This window comes from Barbatula barbatula (genome assembly GCF_947034865.1).
Source record: "Barbatula barbatula genome assembly, chromosome: 5".
Lineage (NCBI taxonomy): Eukaryota > Metazoa > Chordata > Actinopteri > Cypriniformes > Nemacheilidae > Barbatula > Barbatula barbatula.
In genome coordinates, this window is record NC_136769.1 from 23,087,612 (window position 1) to 23,106,588 (window position 18,977).

General features: G+C 42.7%; 1 protein-coding gene across 1 annotated transcript; it reads left to right on the top strand.

Moving 5' to 3' along the window:
* Positions 1–5,972: 5,972 nt before the first annotated feature.
* Positions 5,973–18,858, top strand: rai1 (retinoic acid induced 1; the record flags this gene model as incomplete). The annotated part of the gene is made up of 4 exons (XM_079455618.1): positions 5,973–11,732; positions 12,086–12,179; positions 12,643–12,692; positions 17,548–18,858. 4 exons carry the CDS (start codon positions 5,973–5,975, stop codon positions 17,554–17,556), a joined length of 5,913 nt encoding a protein of 1,970 aa, XP_079311744.1. The 3' UTR covers positions 17,557–18,858.
* Between the last annotated feature and the right edge of the window lie 119 nt (positions 18,859–18,977).

Consider the following 18,977-nt stretch of genomic DNA (forward strand, 5'->3'; position numbering starts at 1 on the left):
ATTGGTAGCGTGAGTGACACCGCGACCGCTTCGCATCATCAATTAGCCGAGCTGAAGCGGCAAAGCGCAGGAGCAAGAGCGAAGTGGCGTGCCTCACAGGGAGAAATAAATGACTCTGCCCTTATTGAGCGCAGCAAGGCATATAGCATTTCAGGCCAGTAATGTCATTGTGCCTTTCTACCGGCGTTATTGATGAAGTCTGTCTCAAAGAAAATAATCCAGCGGCACGCCAGCATTTGAGACTTGTCATTCCGTCTGAAAGATCAATGTAAGCGATCTGCTGGACGGAAAATGCGCTGGGAGAATGAAACGCGCAAGCGTGAGTGTGCGTTGGCGTCTGGGGAGCACGGCCACAGCAGAGAGCTGCAGCAGAGAGAGGTCGAGATCAAAGCGGAGAGCTGCTCCACTGGAGCGCAGTACTGGGAGGCTAGAGCACAGCGGTCTCACCTGCTGCAAAAACCTCTCTCTGTCTCTCTCTCTCTCTACATCTGCTGCACCTCACCCCTCTGCTCAGCTAATGCCCTCTCCTACACATACAGACCTGCTGAAGAATATCAATCAGCTCTGCGCCCCAATTTAAAGCAGCTCTTTCTTTTAAATGTAGAGTTGAAATTCTACGTGCCTGCTTTTTGCACGTACAGGCTTGTTCCTCGTTGCCACAGTAGCTGCCGTTCTCAGCATCTGAGAATTCAGGGATGTTGTGCGCCATCAGCAGTCTGCATTTATGTTTCTTTAGTCTTTCAAAAAGCAGCTTAAAGGGACAGTTCGCCCAAAAATGAAAATGCTGTAATCATTTACTCACCCTCATATTCTTCCAAACCTGTATACATGTCTTTGTTCTGCTAGACACAAATGAAGATATTTGGAAGAATGTCAGTAAACAAACCGATCTCATCCCCCATTGACTCCCATAGTGTTTATTTTCCGTACTATGGCAGTAAATGGGAAACGAGATCTTTTTTGGTTACTGACAATCTTCAAAATATATTCCTTTGCGTACAACAGGACAAAGAAATGTATACAGGTTTGGAACAACTTGAGAGCAGGTAAATGATGGCAGAATTTTCAGTTTTGGGTGAACTGTCCCTTTAAATCCTTTCTTGCTGGTCCGAACATGCACTTCAATCTTATTAAGGTTTTATTCAGGTATTAGAGCTTTGGCAACGGAGCTTTAGACTTGATTTACCTGCACACACACACACTGTGTGTCTTTTCGCTAAGTATCACACACTCTAATGCAAGGACTAAAAATCTATCACAGGGAGAGGATTCTCACCATGCCATACGGCGTACTCTTTATCAACGGCTCTCATTTCAGACCCCTGAGGTGTGATGCCTTGGGCACCACTGGCACAGATGAAATGGGCACCAGGCACCACTCTGCAGGGAGGGCAGGTTTGCTTTTTCGCTCCCCTTTGTGTCGCCATGCCAACGGCGGCAGGTTTCAGCATTTAAAGGGCACACTTTGCACCCTCCCAATGGCGGAAGCAGCGAGATCTCTCATAAAGCATTCTGGGAGAAAATGTGATGAGTGCAATTGAAAGCTAATTGGTGGATCCGTGTCATTTGTGCAAGTATTTCAAAAGTATCGCCTGCTTCCGCAGCCAGCCGCAGTCATTATCACATTGTTGATTTTATGAGTCATAATTTTTGAATGATGAAGTTGACGTTTAAAACGCTATGGAATTATGTGGAAGGCTGCCCTATCTGACATCTTACTTAATACTTTTACCGCACAAGGTCTATATGCGGTAGTATCACTGTCAAAAAGTGTCTCATTCCACAAACAAGGTACTAAAAGGGCCTCAAACATGATAACCATTACACTCCTTTCTATCAAAGTTATCTGACATTATCAATGTGAATTTTTTCTGACGCAGTTTAACTTACATTTACGCATTTGAGGTGCTTTTATCCAAAGTGACTTACATAGCATTATCCTATACATTTTGTTTCGAAGAATGTGCACTCCCCTGGGATCGAACCCACAACATTGGCGTTGTTAGCGCCATGCTCTTACCACTGAGCTACCACTTCCTTGTCATGTTTGTCTATTTGGTTTGACTGGATGTCAAGCTATGCTAATGTAATCCTTAAAAAACACAAACAATAGATTACATTGGGAGTTTAAATGGTGGTCGAACCAATAACAATTTAAACGCTGAAGTACATAATGTTCTGAACACACCAGGTGTCTTTTCTGCAGAATGCCATCCACCCTTTATTTTCTGGAGACTGCTGTTTCTCTGTATGGTTCTGTTCTTTCAGAGGTCAGTGAAAAGCCGCATTGCTGTCAATCAAAGTGACATCTCAGAGAGAAATGGGCCACACGCCTGGCCGAGGCAGACAGTCGAGTTGAAAGTCTCTGATCTGATTTACATCTTTCGAGACCACTGCAAGCCTTTCAAAGCCATATTACACACCACTGGCAAACAAACAGTCTCATATACACATTTTTACAACGTCACATATCCCCAGAAGCTAATTATTATGAGCAGCCTTTGGTGAAGTTTGGATTCAGACTGGGTGTCGTGCGAATTACACTTTAAGCCAAATGAATGAATTTTACCTGCGTATGTCTGTGAAGCTCTTGCAGGGAACAGATTAAATTCGGTCCTCAAATTCAGTTCGTGTCCTTAACGGAATGCGCTGAAATTGAATCGACCTCCTACCCTGACCTTCACTCCCACTTCTTTTTCCTCTTCCTTGGCATCTTCCTTCCTGACTCAATGTTTGCTTTGGTTGAAGGCTTCTTATGCGCAGATTGTCTTTCTTGTGCCTTGTGCCCCTCAATCTCATAACTAAGCTGTTTTATGAAGGATTCAGAAATGCCAGAAACCCGTCTTATTATTTCTCGAATCCTTCGGTGTGAATGTATTCCTTACAATTTCTCTACAAATCCTTTAATATAGATCTTGGTCAGGATACAAACCATTGTGAGCTGTGCCACTGTCTAAAGCGATTGTACTGCAGCGATCAAAGTGGCATGTTTTCAGACATACATCGCACAAGGAAGCATTTGCATGAGACTCAACTAACGTTCACAGTTGATACACAAACGGAAGTGCAGAGTTTCAGATTATCATGTGTTGCTTAGATACTCACAAAAAATACAAATAGGGGCTGTGTTTTAGGTTTGAGTTAGGAAAGTTTGCATATTGTCAAATAACACAGATTTTTATCGATGCGTGAGTGTGAGTGCCTGAATCCTTTGATCCCATTTTTGAGGTGTGTGTGTGTCGCAAGAGACTTTTCCATTTCCTTTACACATTCCCTTTCCATCCATGTTTAAAGTAGGATGAAGTCCCAATGTGTATAGGCAGACTATGCGTGTGAAACTCTTAAAGCACCTGCCTCTAGAGAAGACATTATGGAGGAAAGGTTATTGAGTGCATGTAAACACATGCAGCCAGATCAGTTATAGAGCATTCTCTATTTATACATGCAGTCACTCTACTGTTAATGAATGATAGTAAGTTGCAGTTTGCCGTAAAAGGTCTCATGGGGAATTCTGCCTTAAAGTACGTAGAAGCCCACTGAGCTCACAGCTGGCTTAAACATATCTCTCCACGGTCTGTTTCTGCATCAGCAAGCCTCGAAGTACAACAAACTCTTTTTAAAGCTGGTTTCAGTCATGTGTCATGCCGTTTGCCCTGTGCAAGTTTAAGAAACATAGAGATACACTCTGAATCCTGGAGATAGGTTAGTCACTGTTGGTATAGGCATAATAAGTTCTATAGTAAGAGTATCTTTGACATTATTGGGTACCCCTTGAGACATATTCTGCCCTCTCAGCACACCCAGAAAACACGGTAGCTTTCAGACCAGATCTGTGGCTGTGTCAGCAACATAACCACACACAAGTCTTTAATCAACCGCACACACTGGACCCGTCATGCAATATGTTCAAGCAAGATGATACCAATGCCTAAAAAAATCATACGTGAACACTGTAATGTGTTTAAGTTGCTCCCGCATTTGCCGTGGTTTTCAGATGAGATCCATCATGTTACCTTTCGACTCTGACCAGCTTGTAAATTTCACCACATACTGTATGCCTTTTCAAAAGCTTAGCGTGGATCCCGAGTGGTCCTATTTGGGTCATTGTGTAAACATGCGCAGAAGCAAACAGGCAGAAGCAATAGTAGATGGTACGGCCTCTAGGGAGGTTGCTAAGAGGGGAGCAGGATGCTCTCGGGCCTGATGGCTTCAGACAGTGTGCAAGTGAGATGAATAATGTGTGCGTCTGATGGGACTGGGAGGCCATTCCTCATCAGGCCTACAGCTCTGGAGTGAAGAAATGGAACAGCCTCCATCTATGCCCACAAACTAACCGCTTTGAATTCATCGCTGAGAGAGCAAAATATTAAGGATGAGGATAATGATGGCTGACTGTATCACATTACAGAGGAAAATATATACAAATAACACACAGCGTAACACCAGTAACTGCATCTTCAAATTAGGACAGAACAATAATTCGATCTGTAGCGATAGAAATCATTTCGATAACGGTGATATGATTTTTAAACTCATTTTCAACATATGAATATACATTACACGTCCGGGTCCTCTGCGCCTCTGGTGTTATGGAGTGGGACTCCATCGTGCCCAAGTATAAATCTCTGGTTTAAGTTTAACATTGATCACTTTTGTCCGTATATCCATTTACAAAACAGATCTGTAAGCGACACAGCCAGACATCAACCGTATGCAACCGGATGAAATCCATGTATGCACGTGTCTGTTTCCTTTCTGCAGCAATCTGTTCATTGTTTAATGATCAAGAGCCACATGTTTTGAACTCAAAAAGAATACAAATTAAGTTAAACGTGACCCTTCCTGCGAAGGGAGTAAACTTGGAACATGATCGAACACGCGCATGCATAAGGTACGCGTTCGACGCACGTTGCATTCTTGCTGTGTTTCTTGTACGGTCGCCACTGTCGCTTTGAAGTCTCCATTCATAATGAGGTGTTTATAAAGAAAGTCTTGACTTCAAATTCAAGGATTAAATGCTGTTGTGTTCATGCTGTGCGACAGCCATACACAAGTTATTAAGATTCATCTAATCTCGTTTTAAATACGGTTTGTTTAAACAGGTCTCAATGTCAATTTCGAGGACAAAATGGCAAATACAGTCATACATAATTTTTTTATTAATTTAGATGAATATGGCAAAAGCAGGATTTCAAGAACAGAGTCAAGTTATATGAGGGCTGTGCCCCTGTAGAGCTTTGACGAGACTTCCATGCTTTAAAGCTCATTTTAAAGTTATTTAACATTTATAAAAGTTCTAATATTTGATACTTTGAGGTAAGGGCACAGTCCTATACAAAAATATGTCATTCTTATCATATGTAGCGTTGCACAATGCTGGCATCTAGTATTATTTTGATCAGCATTGTATTGTTCATATCAGAGGGCTCTCTCAATTTATTATATTGTAATCGAAATTTATATGGTATTGACAGAAATTAAGAAATATATTTCAATATAAATTTTGGCCATATCGTCCAGCTGTACATCAAATTGCACATTTTCGAATATAAGGTTAGTATATATAAATGTAACACTTTATAAACCAAGAGTACATTTGTGTATCTTAAGTATCTCTGTTCCAACATTGTATTTGAACCTGTTATAAGCATTTACCTCAAAACACGATAGCACCAAAAGATTGTTTAGATGATTGCTTTGATTCTAAGATTCAATAAAGTATGAAAATGATTGATCACAGCTGCAGAAAAGGACAGTGAAATGTCAATGTTCTCACCGGGGGATATACAGTAGGATTTTATTTTATTTGCTGAAACGACTGAGCATATGTGTTGTTATATGACCTGTCTCATGACAAAAACAGCAATGAAATGTTAATTGCATGAGAGAATAATATGATAAACACAATGAAACTACTAAACACATCATTTCTCTCTTTTTCTATTTTTCTAAAGATCCCACTAACCAGAGTCATGCAGTCATTCAGAGAGCGGAGTGGTTTCCAAGGCAACCAGCACTGCTACCAGCAGGAACCCCAAGAATTATCGCGCCTTGAGAGTTACAGACATCATCACAGCCAGTCCAGGCAGAGCTATGAGGCACACTCCCTGCCTGCTGCAGGGATGTCCACAGCGGGAGCAGTTTCTAAAGACTGTTATGGGCAGCAGACCTATCCTGTCTACACCAGCACCAGTGTTACTCAGACTAAAAAACCTTATAGAGGAGTGAAAACTCCAAACCAGCACCTGCAGACTGGCTACAGCAATCACATGGGCCCTGGATACACAGCCCAGTATATGAGCGAAGGTCACTTGCAGCAAAAATGGGATGAGTCGGTCCAGATGACCCAGTATGAGCAGGACATGGTGGGACGACTGGAGTCCGGGGCCAGTGGTTCATCACAGTACCTAGAACAAAACATGCTAGCTATCTCTCAGAGCCAGTGCCATCTCCCCTCACAGTCTTCTGCCCCTGTCTATACAAGCCCCCATCAACAAGGCCTTCCATCTAATCCTACACCAGCTCCTTTAATGTATCCACAGAGCCACCTCCATTTTCCTCAGCAACCTCCTTCCTCTTCTTCATCATCTTCGTATATAGAGAAATGTAACCCTGTGCAACATAGCTACAAAGGCTATGGTATACCACCCAATGCCCAGTATGGAAGACAGCTTGGCAATCACAGCAATTTAAAGCAGAGTGGATATAGGCCACAGAATAATTATGCTTACCAGCAGACACCCTCAAGATCTGGATTCGAACAGGGCCCCATGCAAGGGATGTCTGGTTCACAGGAGAATGTTCAGAAATTCCAGCACTTCAATCAGCCACAGCAAAACTACTGTATAACAGATATTTCCGTAAGATCTCCGGAACAATACTACCAGACCTGCAGTCCAAGTTCTAGTCATTCCCCTGCAAGGTCTGTGGGAAGATCTCCCTCATACAATTCCACACCATCCCCTCTAATGCCAAACCCTGATTCATTCCAATATGCTCAACCTCCTATTAACACTGGGGCTTCCTCATCCACCGGTCTGCAAGACCAAAACCTGCTTATGCCTCCCCATACCCATGCATCACCCAGTGGTAATCACCAGTCGCAGAGCTTTTCCAGCTCCATGAAAGAGCGTTTCTCTGAAAAGCTTCTTTCCAACCCAAGTTTGTGGAGCCTCAATTCCCTGACATCTCAGGTTGAGAACATCTCCAACAATGTCCAGCATCTTCTTCTTTCTGAGGCCCTTATGGCTAACAAAAAGACTAGCAAACGAAACCATCCAAAAAAGGGAGAAGACTATCGGGGCCAGTTAAAAGGTACAGAAGATTCGTCTTGTCCTGATAACAAACATGGCCCACCTCCTTCTGATGCTTACAGCATTCCTAGATCCATGACAGCCGAATTACAGGAAGGAGGATACTCCAGCAGCACCGAGGAGCAGACAGACAGAAGCTTTTATTATTTTGGTCAGGACAAAGGTCAAGCACACACCCAGACAAACTCACGACTGAGCCTTGATACAATGTCTTCCTGCTCCATAAACTCAGCCGATGATATATCTGTCAGGTCTGGTGACTCCGTGCGAAGTCTTCAGAGTGTAGCCTCTGAGGATAATCTCAATTGTGACCCCAGATTACAGAGAGTATTGACTGGAGAGGAGCCCAACAGCTCTCTTGGGTGCATTAGAGATGAGAGGTCTCCCATCAGTGCCCCAAGTCCTATGAAACAGGAGAGTAATTCACCACCAGATATAAAGCGTTCAGAGAGCACTCTTAAGGAGAACTTTGAGGAGTCAGCATGGACTGAAAGGATGGTTGAGGAGGAGGAAATTGGACAAAGAAAGCTGGTTTCAGAGCATGAGTGCAAAGGAGAAGTCACTGAAAAGCCACAGAAGTGGTTGGAGGATAAGAAAAGTCCTTCTCTTTTTCATAAAATAAATAAAGCAGTATTAGAAGAAGGTTACCCTTATGAAGCTGAAATGAATGATTACCAAGGGCTACAAAACAAATTTGATTCAGATAAAGTGGACTCATCACCGATGGATTATTTTTCTGACCTTAATCACAAAGGAAATGAAGGCACAGAAATAAAGTTTGAACATTTTAAATCAGAACCGCCACCCAATGTAGAAACATCTCCACCAGGCAGTTCAGCCACTGATCTGTATTTGTTAGAGAAACAGGAAAACTCAAAGGAAGAAAATTCAGTGGAGAGCCTCACATGCACTGAAGGACCAATGGACACCCCTGAGGAGAAGCCGCCTGTCTTCTCCCATAATTCCACTGAGATGAGAGATGAAAAGGAAAGTCTGACAACCTCAGAGGAGGTCCTTAACAATAGAGCAAGACCACAAGAATCCTTCGCAGAAGTCTGCAGTACATTTGAAGAGATGGGAAACATTCTACAAGTCAACACAGAAACTGCACAAAGCTTTGCTCCTGACTCACCACACAGAGGCAGTAAAATGAGGTCAGCTTTATGTGACATTGCACCTCAGCTTCACACTGGCAACGGTGGTTTCTCGGCTCTCAATGAGAAAACAACACCTCTGGCTCAGGCTAGAGATCATCACATCGATCGCAGTGATGCAAAGGTACTGGAGCCTGACTCTCCTCAGTTGCCAGGCAAGTCAATAATGCACTCTGCGCCATCCTGGGCTGACACCCCACCATCCCCCAAGAAGGGAGATGAAGATATGGAACCAGGTTTAAGCTGTCCCAGTGCAGTGACCCCATCAGCCAAACTAGATCCTTTGGTACCATTGGCACAAACAAGAATGTTTGGTAAAAAGCATGCACGGGGCAGGAGGAGAATAATGCATTCAAGTGTGGGGATCAGAAGGCAGCTAAGTGTAGAAGCAGACAGCGCTCCACCTTCTGCCCAAAATCCCAGTATGCCATCCAGCAAAAGCGCCCTTATAACTGATCAGGTGGAAACTGCCCATCAGGATATCAGCAGTCAAACACTAAAACTTGTGACAGATGGTCTACCATCACGAATGTGCACTCGCTCGTATGGTTCAAAAAGCATCCAAAAGGTTTGCCCTCAAGAAAGAAGAAAACCAGGTCCAAAGCCGGGCTCAAAGCCTGGTCCAAAGCCAGGTTCAAAACAAGGTGCAAAGCCAGGCCCAAAACCTGGCCCAAAGCCTAGTTTAAAACCAGCTCCAAAATCAGGTCTTAAACCTGGACCAAAGCCAGGTCCAAAATCTAGTTCAAAAACTGTTCCTAAACCAGGCTCAAAACCTGAAATGATGTCCATTGTAAAACCTGGTCTCAAGCCAGGCCCCAAACCCACAGAAGTTACAAAACCTGGTCCAAAACCTGGTTCAAAGGCTGGCCTGAAACCAGGTCCAAAACCTGGTTCCAAACTTGCTTCAAAGGCAGGGGCTTTACTGGGAGAAAAACCTATTTCGAAGCCATGTCAAACTGCCACAGAGTTAAAGCTGACTGATGGGTCAATGCCTAAAGGCCCTGGTCGACCAAAAGGCCTCTACTCAAAGATAAAGTCAATGAAACAAGATGACAATGTTCCATTGATAACTGACCATACCAAGGACACAAGAAGTACAAGTGAACTTATTCAGGAAAATGTGACAACTACATTAACTTTGGGCACAGTCGTTAACGTTGTGGACACCACTACAAATGAACTTGTGGGTTCCACTTTACTATCTTCTAAAGATAGCAAGTCTTCAGAAAAAGCCCAAAAGTCCATGGTGCTGAGATCAAGGAAACAAGCAAAAGAAAAATTGATTGAGGAGAAAGAAAAAGAGAATGACAAACCAACTGAGCTAACTTCAGCAAATCTCATGAATACAAAAATACAGGATGCTACTGTGGATCAACCATGTGGGACTGACACTTCCAACCTTGAGTTACCTAAGCAGGTAGATCTCTCTACAGATTCACTGCAACATTCTAATGAAGAGATTATTTCTAACAAAAGGAAATACAGCTTACAGTCCTCAGACCCCCCAAAAAGAATGAAAGGTTTGAAAGCGAGTCAAACTAAGATGCTGGGGCCTCCATCAGAAACAGTCACTGGAGTCTGCATTCCAAAGCCAAAGCGAAAAAGAGGCCAAGATCTGCAGGCAGAATCTGTAATCAGCACTTTGACCACAGATAACCCTCCTATTGATGAAATGGGTGACATGCCTTCTGTTCCCCCTCAGTGTCCTACCAAAACTAAATATTTGCCTCCTCGAAAAGGCAGGGGGCTAAAATATGAGGCAATGGTTCAAAAAATCACATCTCCGGGATCTAAAAAACAACCTCTACATATCCAACCAGATATTGCGCCAGAAGAATCAACATCAAAACCAACACCACAGGTACCAGAGCAGGGGACAGTGAAGGCACCTGAGGTAGCTCACAAAGATGCCCAGAGCACAATGAGCACACATGAGAGCCAAAACATAACAGGAATTCAAACTCCTAGAAAGAAGAGGAGTAAGTGGGCCACTGTTGAGAGCAATGATGCACCAGATGTAGCCCTGGAAGCTGGGAGCCTTGTTGTCAACACACCTAGGCTAGCCAAACAGAGAGCCATTAAAAACAACCATGAGATGCATCTGAAACAACGTAAGAGGAGAAAAAAGGGGACTGAGCCACCAGATAGCATACCTGCTGAGGAGCAACAGGAGCCTGTCCAGACTGATATTCTGCCACCCCCTCCATCCTCCTCCTCTTTTCTAGAAACAGTTGAACAAACACAGTATGAGAAGCCACCAACAGAATTATGCCCGCCATTAATAAAACCCAAAAGAGGCAGGCGGCCGTCACTCAAAAAGAAACAAGAGGACGCCTCAAAACACATAGGAGATGTCAAAGTAAAAGAGAAAAAAAAGCCTGGATCCAAAAAAAAGATTCAAAAGAGCCTTAATGTTCTCAGAGTTGTAGTGAAACGACCCAAGCAAAAGGCAAAATGCAGCATGGATCTCCCTCCAACAGTGAAGGGAAGATTATCAGTCTTGAATCCAACACAGAGCGATGGCAAAGGCTCTTTCAGGCCGTATGTGCACATTGACAGCTCTTTGGATCTAGCGTCGCTTTGTACAATCGTCAACAGGCCTGAGGAAGTGCAGCTGCTCACCCAGCCAAGAAAAAAGAGTGGCGCTAAAACAAAAAATCTAGTCACAGTTACCGAGACAATATCAGATTCCTCCATAATGCTCCAGGGGCCCATAGTTAACAAAAGCCTAACTGACAGGTGTCTTACATGCTGCCTATGCAGAAAGCCAGCAAATTACAGAGAGCTTGGAGACTTGTGTGGCCCTTACTATCCTGAGGACCATATACCACGAAAAATGCTGTCTTTGACATACAGAAATGACCTCAGGCAAAGCGGTGACAGTGCACAAGAGACGAAGGTCTGGTGTAGTTCAGACAGCATGACCTCACAGAGTGCTTGTGGAAATGCACATCTGGAGGGGACAAACGAAGGAGCTTGCGTGCATCCCAGAAGGGGGAAAAGGGCGAATAGGGAACAGTTAAGCACCCGCCCCACCTTGCGGATGAGGTTCAAAAAACTGCTACTTTTGCAGAGCAGGCTTAGTGAAGCTGCTCCCCCTACTGGTGAGGAGGGTACTGGAACTACGCTCCAAAGACTGCAGATGGAGGCAGAGGCTAAAGAGCACTGGGCTCATGAAGCTTGTACGGTCTGGACCAGAGGAACAGTTTTGGTAGCAGGCAAACTTTATGGGTTGAAGGAAGCTGCTCAGAGTGCTGAACATGCAGTAAGTGTATAATTTACAATAACCATACAACAGCAATCATCCGAAGACGTTAACGTAGTAAATAATTAAATTGTTGTACATAATTTTATTATAACTGGATATAATTGGCTTTTTTGTCTCACTCACTCCACTGAAATCTCTTCAGATAAAAAAAGCGTCTGCTAAAAGTCTAAATGTACATTTAACCTGCAACACACATTGCTGTGAACTAGACTTACGGTCTAGCTAACTAGAGGTGTTTTTTAGTTCATTATGCTTAGTTCTTAGCAACTGGTGGTGGTGGCTAAGAGGGCTCTGTATAAAGGAATTGCTGTTTCTGAGAGATACACCTCCGGCTTTCTGTCTCATCGTAGAAATGCTCTCGGTGCCAGATTGAGGGAGCTTCCATCTGCTGCAGCTGGAAGAGTTGTACTCAGAGGTACCATTATGTCTGCGCCAAAGAGATGGGTAAGTGTTCTTACTCTCAGACGTGCAATGTATGTTTGTTTACATGAGTGACTTTTCAGTCCAATTGCTTCATCCATGTACCTCTGCAGGACATGTAAGAATAACTTGATTACAAAATTCCCCCAGGTCTATGTAGATACAGCAAAGTGAAAATATATCATAACAGTATAAGAATAGCCTTTAACTGATTAACAAACTCCCTAAACCAATGGTTCACAAACTGGGTCCCAAGATGGATTCACTGTCTCCACATATTTTGTCATTATTTGGGGGTCACAAAGCAATGCACTTTACAAAAGTTTCAGAACAATTGGCCTACGCTCAATCGAACACATTTCTTTATCCTTGTATCATATGGTTCAAATTAATCCCGTTTTCCTGTTCCATTTGTTATCTTGAAAAAATGTTTCTACACATTTTCTTCCAGTACCCCATTACCTATTTCTCTTCTTTGTCATTCCAGGCTGCACATTTTATGAGGAGACCTTCACCATCAGGTGTCAAAAACACAAGGTAAGCAGGACAAAACTTAAGGAGAGAATCTGGACCGCAGAGTTCATCACCATGTCTCAGGACCACAGATAAGCTCAAAGCATATCTCACCCATGTCTGTCTGCCATTGACTGTATACAGTACATGCATAAGTTAGTGAAAGTATGTTATTGAACGTTTTAGACTGCCCTCTATGGAAAAAGAGTAGAAAGATAGGGAAAAGATATAAGCTGTTATAATTCTCTATAATTTTCTTCATCCTAATGCCATCAGAGAATTTTATGACTTTCTTTCTTCATATTAAAATGCAGTCAACTTCTATTACAAGAGAATTTTCATATTTTGAGTAAAGTACCTTTTTAAGTTAGCTGATGCAAGAGAACGCTACAGTTCACTAGAAGTTTCTCTAGGATCTTCATGAACTTCCCGGATGAGGTGCAGCTGTGAAGCCCTTGAAGAAATTTTGGCCGGTCACCCAGTTCTGGCAATATTCATTAATATTCCTTCGCCACTGGCTTTGTAACTCTTTCCAGACTAAAATATCAGATTTACAAACCATGCTTTTTTTCTTGGGCTTCCCCATATACATTTTTTAATGTGATAAAATGAACTGATTCAGTATAAGAGAAATAAACAATACAGGGCACTGTATGGTTAATACACATATGTCATACAGGTCATCTCAAGCGAAGTCAAGTCAGAGCGAGAAAAAGAGAGAGAGAGAACGAAATCGGATGAGAAAGATGGAGCGAATGGGCACTACGGTAGGGGGGAGAGAAGTGATATTCAGAGGCAGTACAGCTTCCTCTTCCAGTCAGTGAGACAAAACCTGGCTGGAGATTAGAACACCCCCCCACCTCTTTCCATCTCCTGCCCTCCCTTACTCTCTCACCCTCCCACGACAAAGAGGATAGAACGAGAGAGAGAGACGGAGTGAGAGAGACAGACAAACAGAGCAAAGGAGAAAGTTCAGAACAAGCGAAGCACGCATCAGGAGGGGGATCTAACGGCTTTGGGTCTCCGGGATGCCAATTTGCCGCTTTAATGAAAGCGAGCGGTAGAGATACCACCCCCGTCCAGGTCTCCCAGGAAATCTCCTCTTCATCTTCTCCTCTGCGCTCACACGCCATCAGTTCTCTGGGTTCACGTGGCTGAAGAACATCACAGCAGTTCTGCAGCGCAGGCAAAGCTTTAGGTCAGGCCGAGGGGAGCGGGTGCAGCAGGATAGTGGCTGTGTTTGAATTGATGCAGAACTAAATTTTCAATTCCTGGAGATATACCAGTGCCAAAAAATAGAATTTGTTCTTGGTTGAATTCATTACAAAAGTGTAATGATTTAATATTGTTGGATACCGTTACACTTTGCAAACACTGTACTAAGAGCTGTTGTTAGAGAGGGAAATGGATTACAAGAGAGAGAGAGAGAGAGAGAGTGAGAGAGAGAGAGAGAGAGAGAGAGAGAATGTACGAGTCTGCTGAGGAACACAGATAGATCTAAAAGGGAAACGTCCTTGCCGGAGCAGTAATGAAGCGATTCTGCTGTGTGTTTCATCCGACTCTGTGCCACTTTCATATCCGAACAGCAACGATTTCTCCACAACATGCAATTAGAGCTCGTGCAACACCACACTGGAATCACGCAGCCCATGTGCCGCGCATGCGCAATGAACAGACGTAAGTAAACCACATACTGCGAATGGGATGGTTATGTCTGTGTTCCGAATGGCGCTCTCCGAAGGATACTTCGGAGTGAAAACAATCATGTCCGCAATATTCTCACTCTTCAGAATGGGGAGGTTGTATGTCTATTGGCGCACCTGCAGCTTGACACTTAACGTCTCACCAATGCAAAACATATGATGAATCCCTGATTCCCAGCGATGTTGATACATGCATGCCTACTTTAAAGTGCCAGGGGCTATTATTTTACAGTATATTTTACCTACTATATTTTTACTGTTATTATTACTGTTATTGCTAGGTAAACATACTCTAATTACCAAAGTAAATTTAAGAGTTGTTTCATGGGTTGTTTTGACCAACCTCCTGAATATTTTTGGCATATATTTTACATTTTTAAAGGGATCGTATGACATGGCTAAAACAAATATTATCGTTATCTTTTAGATGTATACAGATTTCAAGGTTCAAAAACGCTGTATTTTCCACATACCGTGCATGTTTGTGTCTCCTCTTTGCCCCGCCTCTCTGAAACATGTCACACAAAACGCGGTAAATCGCATTATTCGCATGAAGTGGGACGCTTGAACATTTAGATTTAACGCGACGAGAATTTTCACCAAAGTGCAGATTTTCAACTCTCGATTCGCGTCATTAGCGCGAATCACACCGCAAGTAGGTATATCGCGTCTTTGCATTGACTTAACATGTAAATCACTCGCGCTTAACGCGTCATTGGTGTTTTATGTGAACGCAGCATGAGAAGCGAGGTGTGCTATGATTGGCCAGTTTACCAGTGCGTAGTGATTGGTCGAATACTCCGTGTGGCGGAAATGTAACGCCTCTTACCATAATGGAACATCAGGTTCCTCTTCAATTGTACTGACAGGTACGCCCACCTTACTTGCGTTTACATTTGGGATTCCATTTCTTAGTCAAATCAAACCACAAACTGACGTAGATTTGTGGGAGTGTGGTTGCACGAGGCATTCAGGTAGGTCTGGGTGAGCCTTCACTTTCAGATAGAATGCATCTTTTGTTCCGACAATTACATTTTTGCAATTTTACGTGTCTATTACATGTGATGGCTTTGATTTGAGGTACACTAAAGATTTAGGAAAATTACCGACTACGCCACCCCGGGACCTCTTTCCGGGGAAATACACTGAATACAAAGAGCAAGGCTCAGAGGTTCACTATATCAGAGTCAGGTATCAGACATGGGTTAGGTATAAAACAATCAAAACTTTATTTTCTCATTAATAAAAATATATAATTTTATTTAGCGCGACAACACAGATAGATCAAAGAAAAATGATCCATACACAAAACAATCCACAAACGCTCACTTCAGAATGGGGCATTCACACTCCTTGGCAGAAAGGGATCAGCAGTCATACGTGCACACTCACTGCACTCTCACACCACACCTCACCGTGAGCACAGCATTCAGGCAAAAGCACCCACCACCACAATCGGGACGAGATGCTAATCTTCCGCAACTGGCTGCCCCAATTCTGAAGAGAGAAGAAAGTGAATAACACGAAATTCCAATTATCACAAAAAACATTAAACAGAACCACAGACAATTTAAGACACACTTTTAAAAATAGTTCACCATATGACTCTGGCTCATCAACTAGAGGTGCCGCGTCCGGTCACCCCGACAATGCCAGGATAGACAGAAATGGGTAAAACGGCAAACAAAATTACAAAAGAAACAAGAGAACCACCTTCCAAAGGCTACCCTTTAGTCGCCCACACACAAAAAAGAAATAAAACAAGACTTGAGTCGCACACAAAATATGTAATGGATAATATACTTAGCACAACTCAAGTCAAATAAGGAAAAATATATAAACCACACAACGAAAATCAACTCAAGGAAAATCAAATAATGTTTAAAGAAAACTACAGAAAGGAATGGTGACCGCTGGGTGGCTGATCGGACTCCATTGGTTACTCACAATACCTAATCGACACTCAAAGCTTTCCGCCGAAGGCCCGTAATTGTCGGTCCAGCTGATGGAGCGCGTTCAGCACCGTGAACGCCACAGATAGACGAGGGACTAAGCACAGCGCATGTACGCGCAAACTGGAGGAGTTAATGACACTTATGTCTCCGGGTTCAATATAGAAGACACAGCCAGAACAATCCCGTCCCACTTTAAACCGGAAGCTTAATCTCGGCAATCAGATGATCGCGGAACAGGCAGCAAAACAATTCAGACAGCAAAAACGGAACATCCCACAGAAGCTTAGATGAACCCAGAGCCCACTGTAACGTCCCTTGCACGTTGGCCCGCACCTTGAATATAATAATATATTAATTTGGCCAACCCAGCTACTAGCAATCCCATTTTAGTCAACTGTTAAAACATACCTGTAGTGCGATTCACACGGCACCAAAACTGCTGTGTATTTAAACAAGCATCGAATCGACCGCCTCCCACAAGGTTCCTCTGTCCAACCTTTAGCAAATAAAATCATGTAATCCCTGTGAGGCAAGTCCACGAACAAACCATGCTAGTATAGTCAGCGCCACAGCTCTTACCGTAAAGACGTTCATTCACGCGTCCCGCCGGAAACACGGCGTCTCCCCCAAATGACGCAGAGAGACGCACACACATAGCGACACCCTTATATAAACCAGGGACGCAATTAACGGGCACTTCCCCTTCAAATTTATTAACCCCAACGACAGAGAACGGTACTGCTACACATGCATGTGCAACTTATAACACACCAAAGACACAGAAAAACATGTGTTCACGCCATAGGACCCCTTTAAGGTTGCCATCATTATTCATAACAAATGGATAACTTAGGTCAAATGTACTCATTCTTATTATATAAAACCTGTTAACTGATATACTTAAGTAAAATTAGCTTCTGATCGGTTACTCCAGAATATTTGTTTAGTGAACCAATACTTTTGCCACTGGTTTTCCCACCAAATCTGATGTCATTTTGTGGCTAATGTTAAAGGGTTCCTGGTTAATGTATTTAATGTTTCACTACAGACATTGCAATAGAAAGTGAATATGAGGATACAAGGAAAAAACACCTGGACTATTTCTCGATACATTTACATTTTCAGATTTTAGAAATAAACAGCGAATATGGCAACATTCAATCAAGCCAAAGTAGATGTCCACATCCACACATCTTCATTTCAAATGCGTCTGTTTTTCAGGCAGTTTAATACACAGACACATGAGGACTGATGCTGAGGACACGAGACTTCCTGTGAGCTGCTGCGGACGCCACAGACGGACAAAAAAGAAACTGGGGCTTCACGTGAAGCACAAAGGTACTGTAGCAATACTGACCCAGGATCAGATCATCCGGCCCGATCCAAACACATCATTCATGGCGAAAAGCTGAAAAAGGGAAAGACACCTTTGCTGTGGATCAGTATGTGCCATTCTTCCATTTTCCCCCATGTTTTGGAAGGGATGTTATCAGTCGGGGACACCCGGTGGCAGATTTGGCCAGCTGCCCTGAGCTCTGGCTGGCACAGTCGTATTCCCGCTGTTGAAGGGAATTGAAATTTGAAGATGTCATGCATCATGCACTCACTGGATGTATTTCAATGGACACTTACATGTTACAAAGAAAAAACGAAACTGTACATGGTGTGCTTTGCAGGTCTTAATATTCTCATAATCATATAAATTGATTATTTTATTATACTCTGAGATGTAGGCTTATTTTCATGTGCATTTGAAGACAAAACTTGACATGTCCAGATAAATATCCTGTGTTCATAATAAAATGTGTACGAGCTCACCAAAATGATTTTTTCGAGGGCTCCTCGTGTCATTCCAAACCCTGACTTTCATTCTACCTTTCATGACTGATATTATCTTAACAAAACAAACAGCCTTGATCTGAATATGCTCAAAAACGGGCCTACGACAAATAAAGTTTTGGTCTGTTCTACACTAAAAAGCATTTAATCCGACTTGTAATATAGCAGCTGATACATATTGACAACTTTTATAGCTTGCCAGTCCCAGTCACTGTTCACTTTCAATGTACTGAAAAGAGCAGCTTGGACATCCAGCTAAAACCTTCAACTGAACCAAATCTATGGGTTGGAAAGACATGAGGTTAAGTAAATGACAGAATTAGCATTTTTGCTTTAACTGAGGATGTGAAATCACGAACAGTCGAAATCCACATTTCTGTTCATGTAAAAGTGACGCAGAAGATTAACACTAAATACTTTAAATGAGAAGTCACGGTCATTTAATCCGAGATACGTATGTGACTAACATATTATAGCCACCATTTCACAGGCAAGACCGCACATAGAGATGACAAAACCATCGCGTAATTATTTGATTCTTAAATCTAAGTACTTGTGTATATAAGTATTTGCTGCTGTTTAAATGTAAGATGTGATGTACTATTATAATTGTGTATAGTATTTCTTAGAGATGTTTATTTTCTATAAAACAAATATGTTATTGCTAACAAAAGTTATTAAAACGATGAATTGAAAAGACTTTTTGGGGAATTGTGTTTGTCCACCGTGCCCACATTGCAGTGTTGCTGATGTATTCAAGATGTCTGAATTTTGCGAAGCTGTCGTGAAATATAATAGATATGTAAACATCA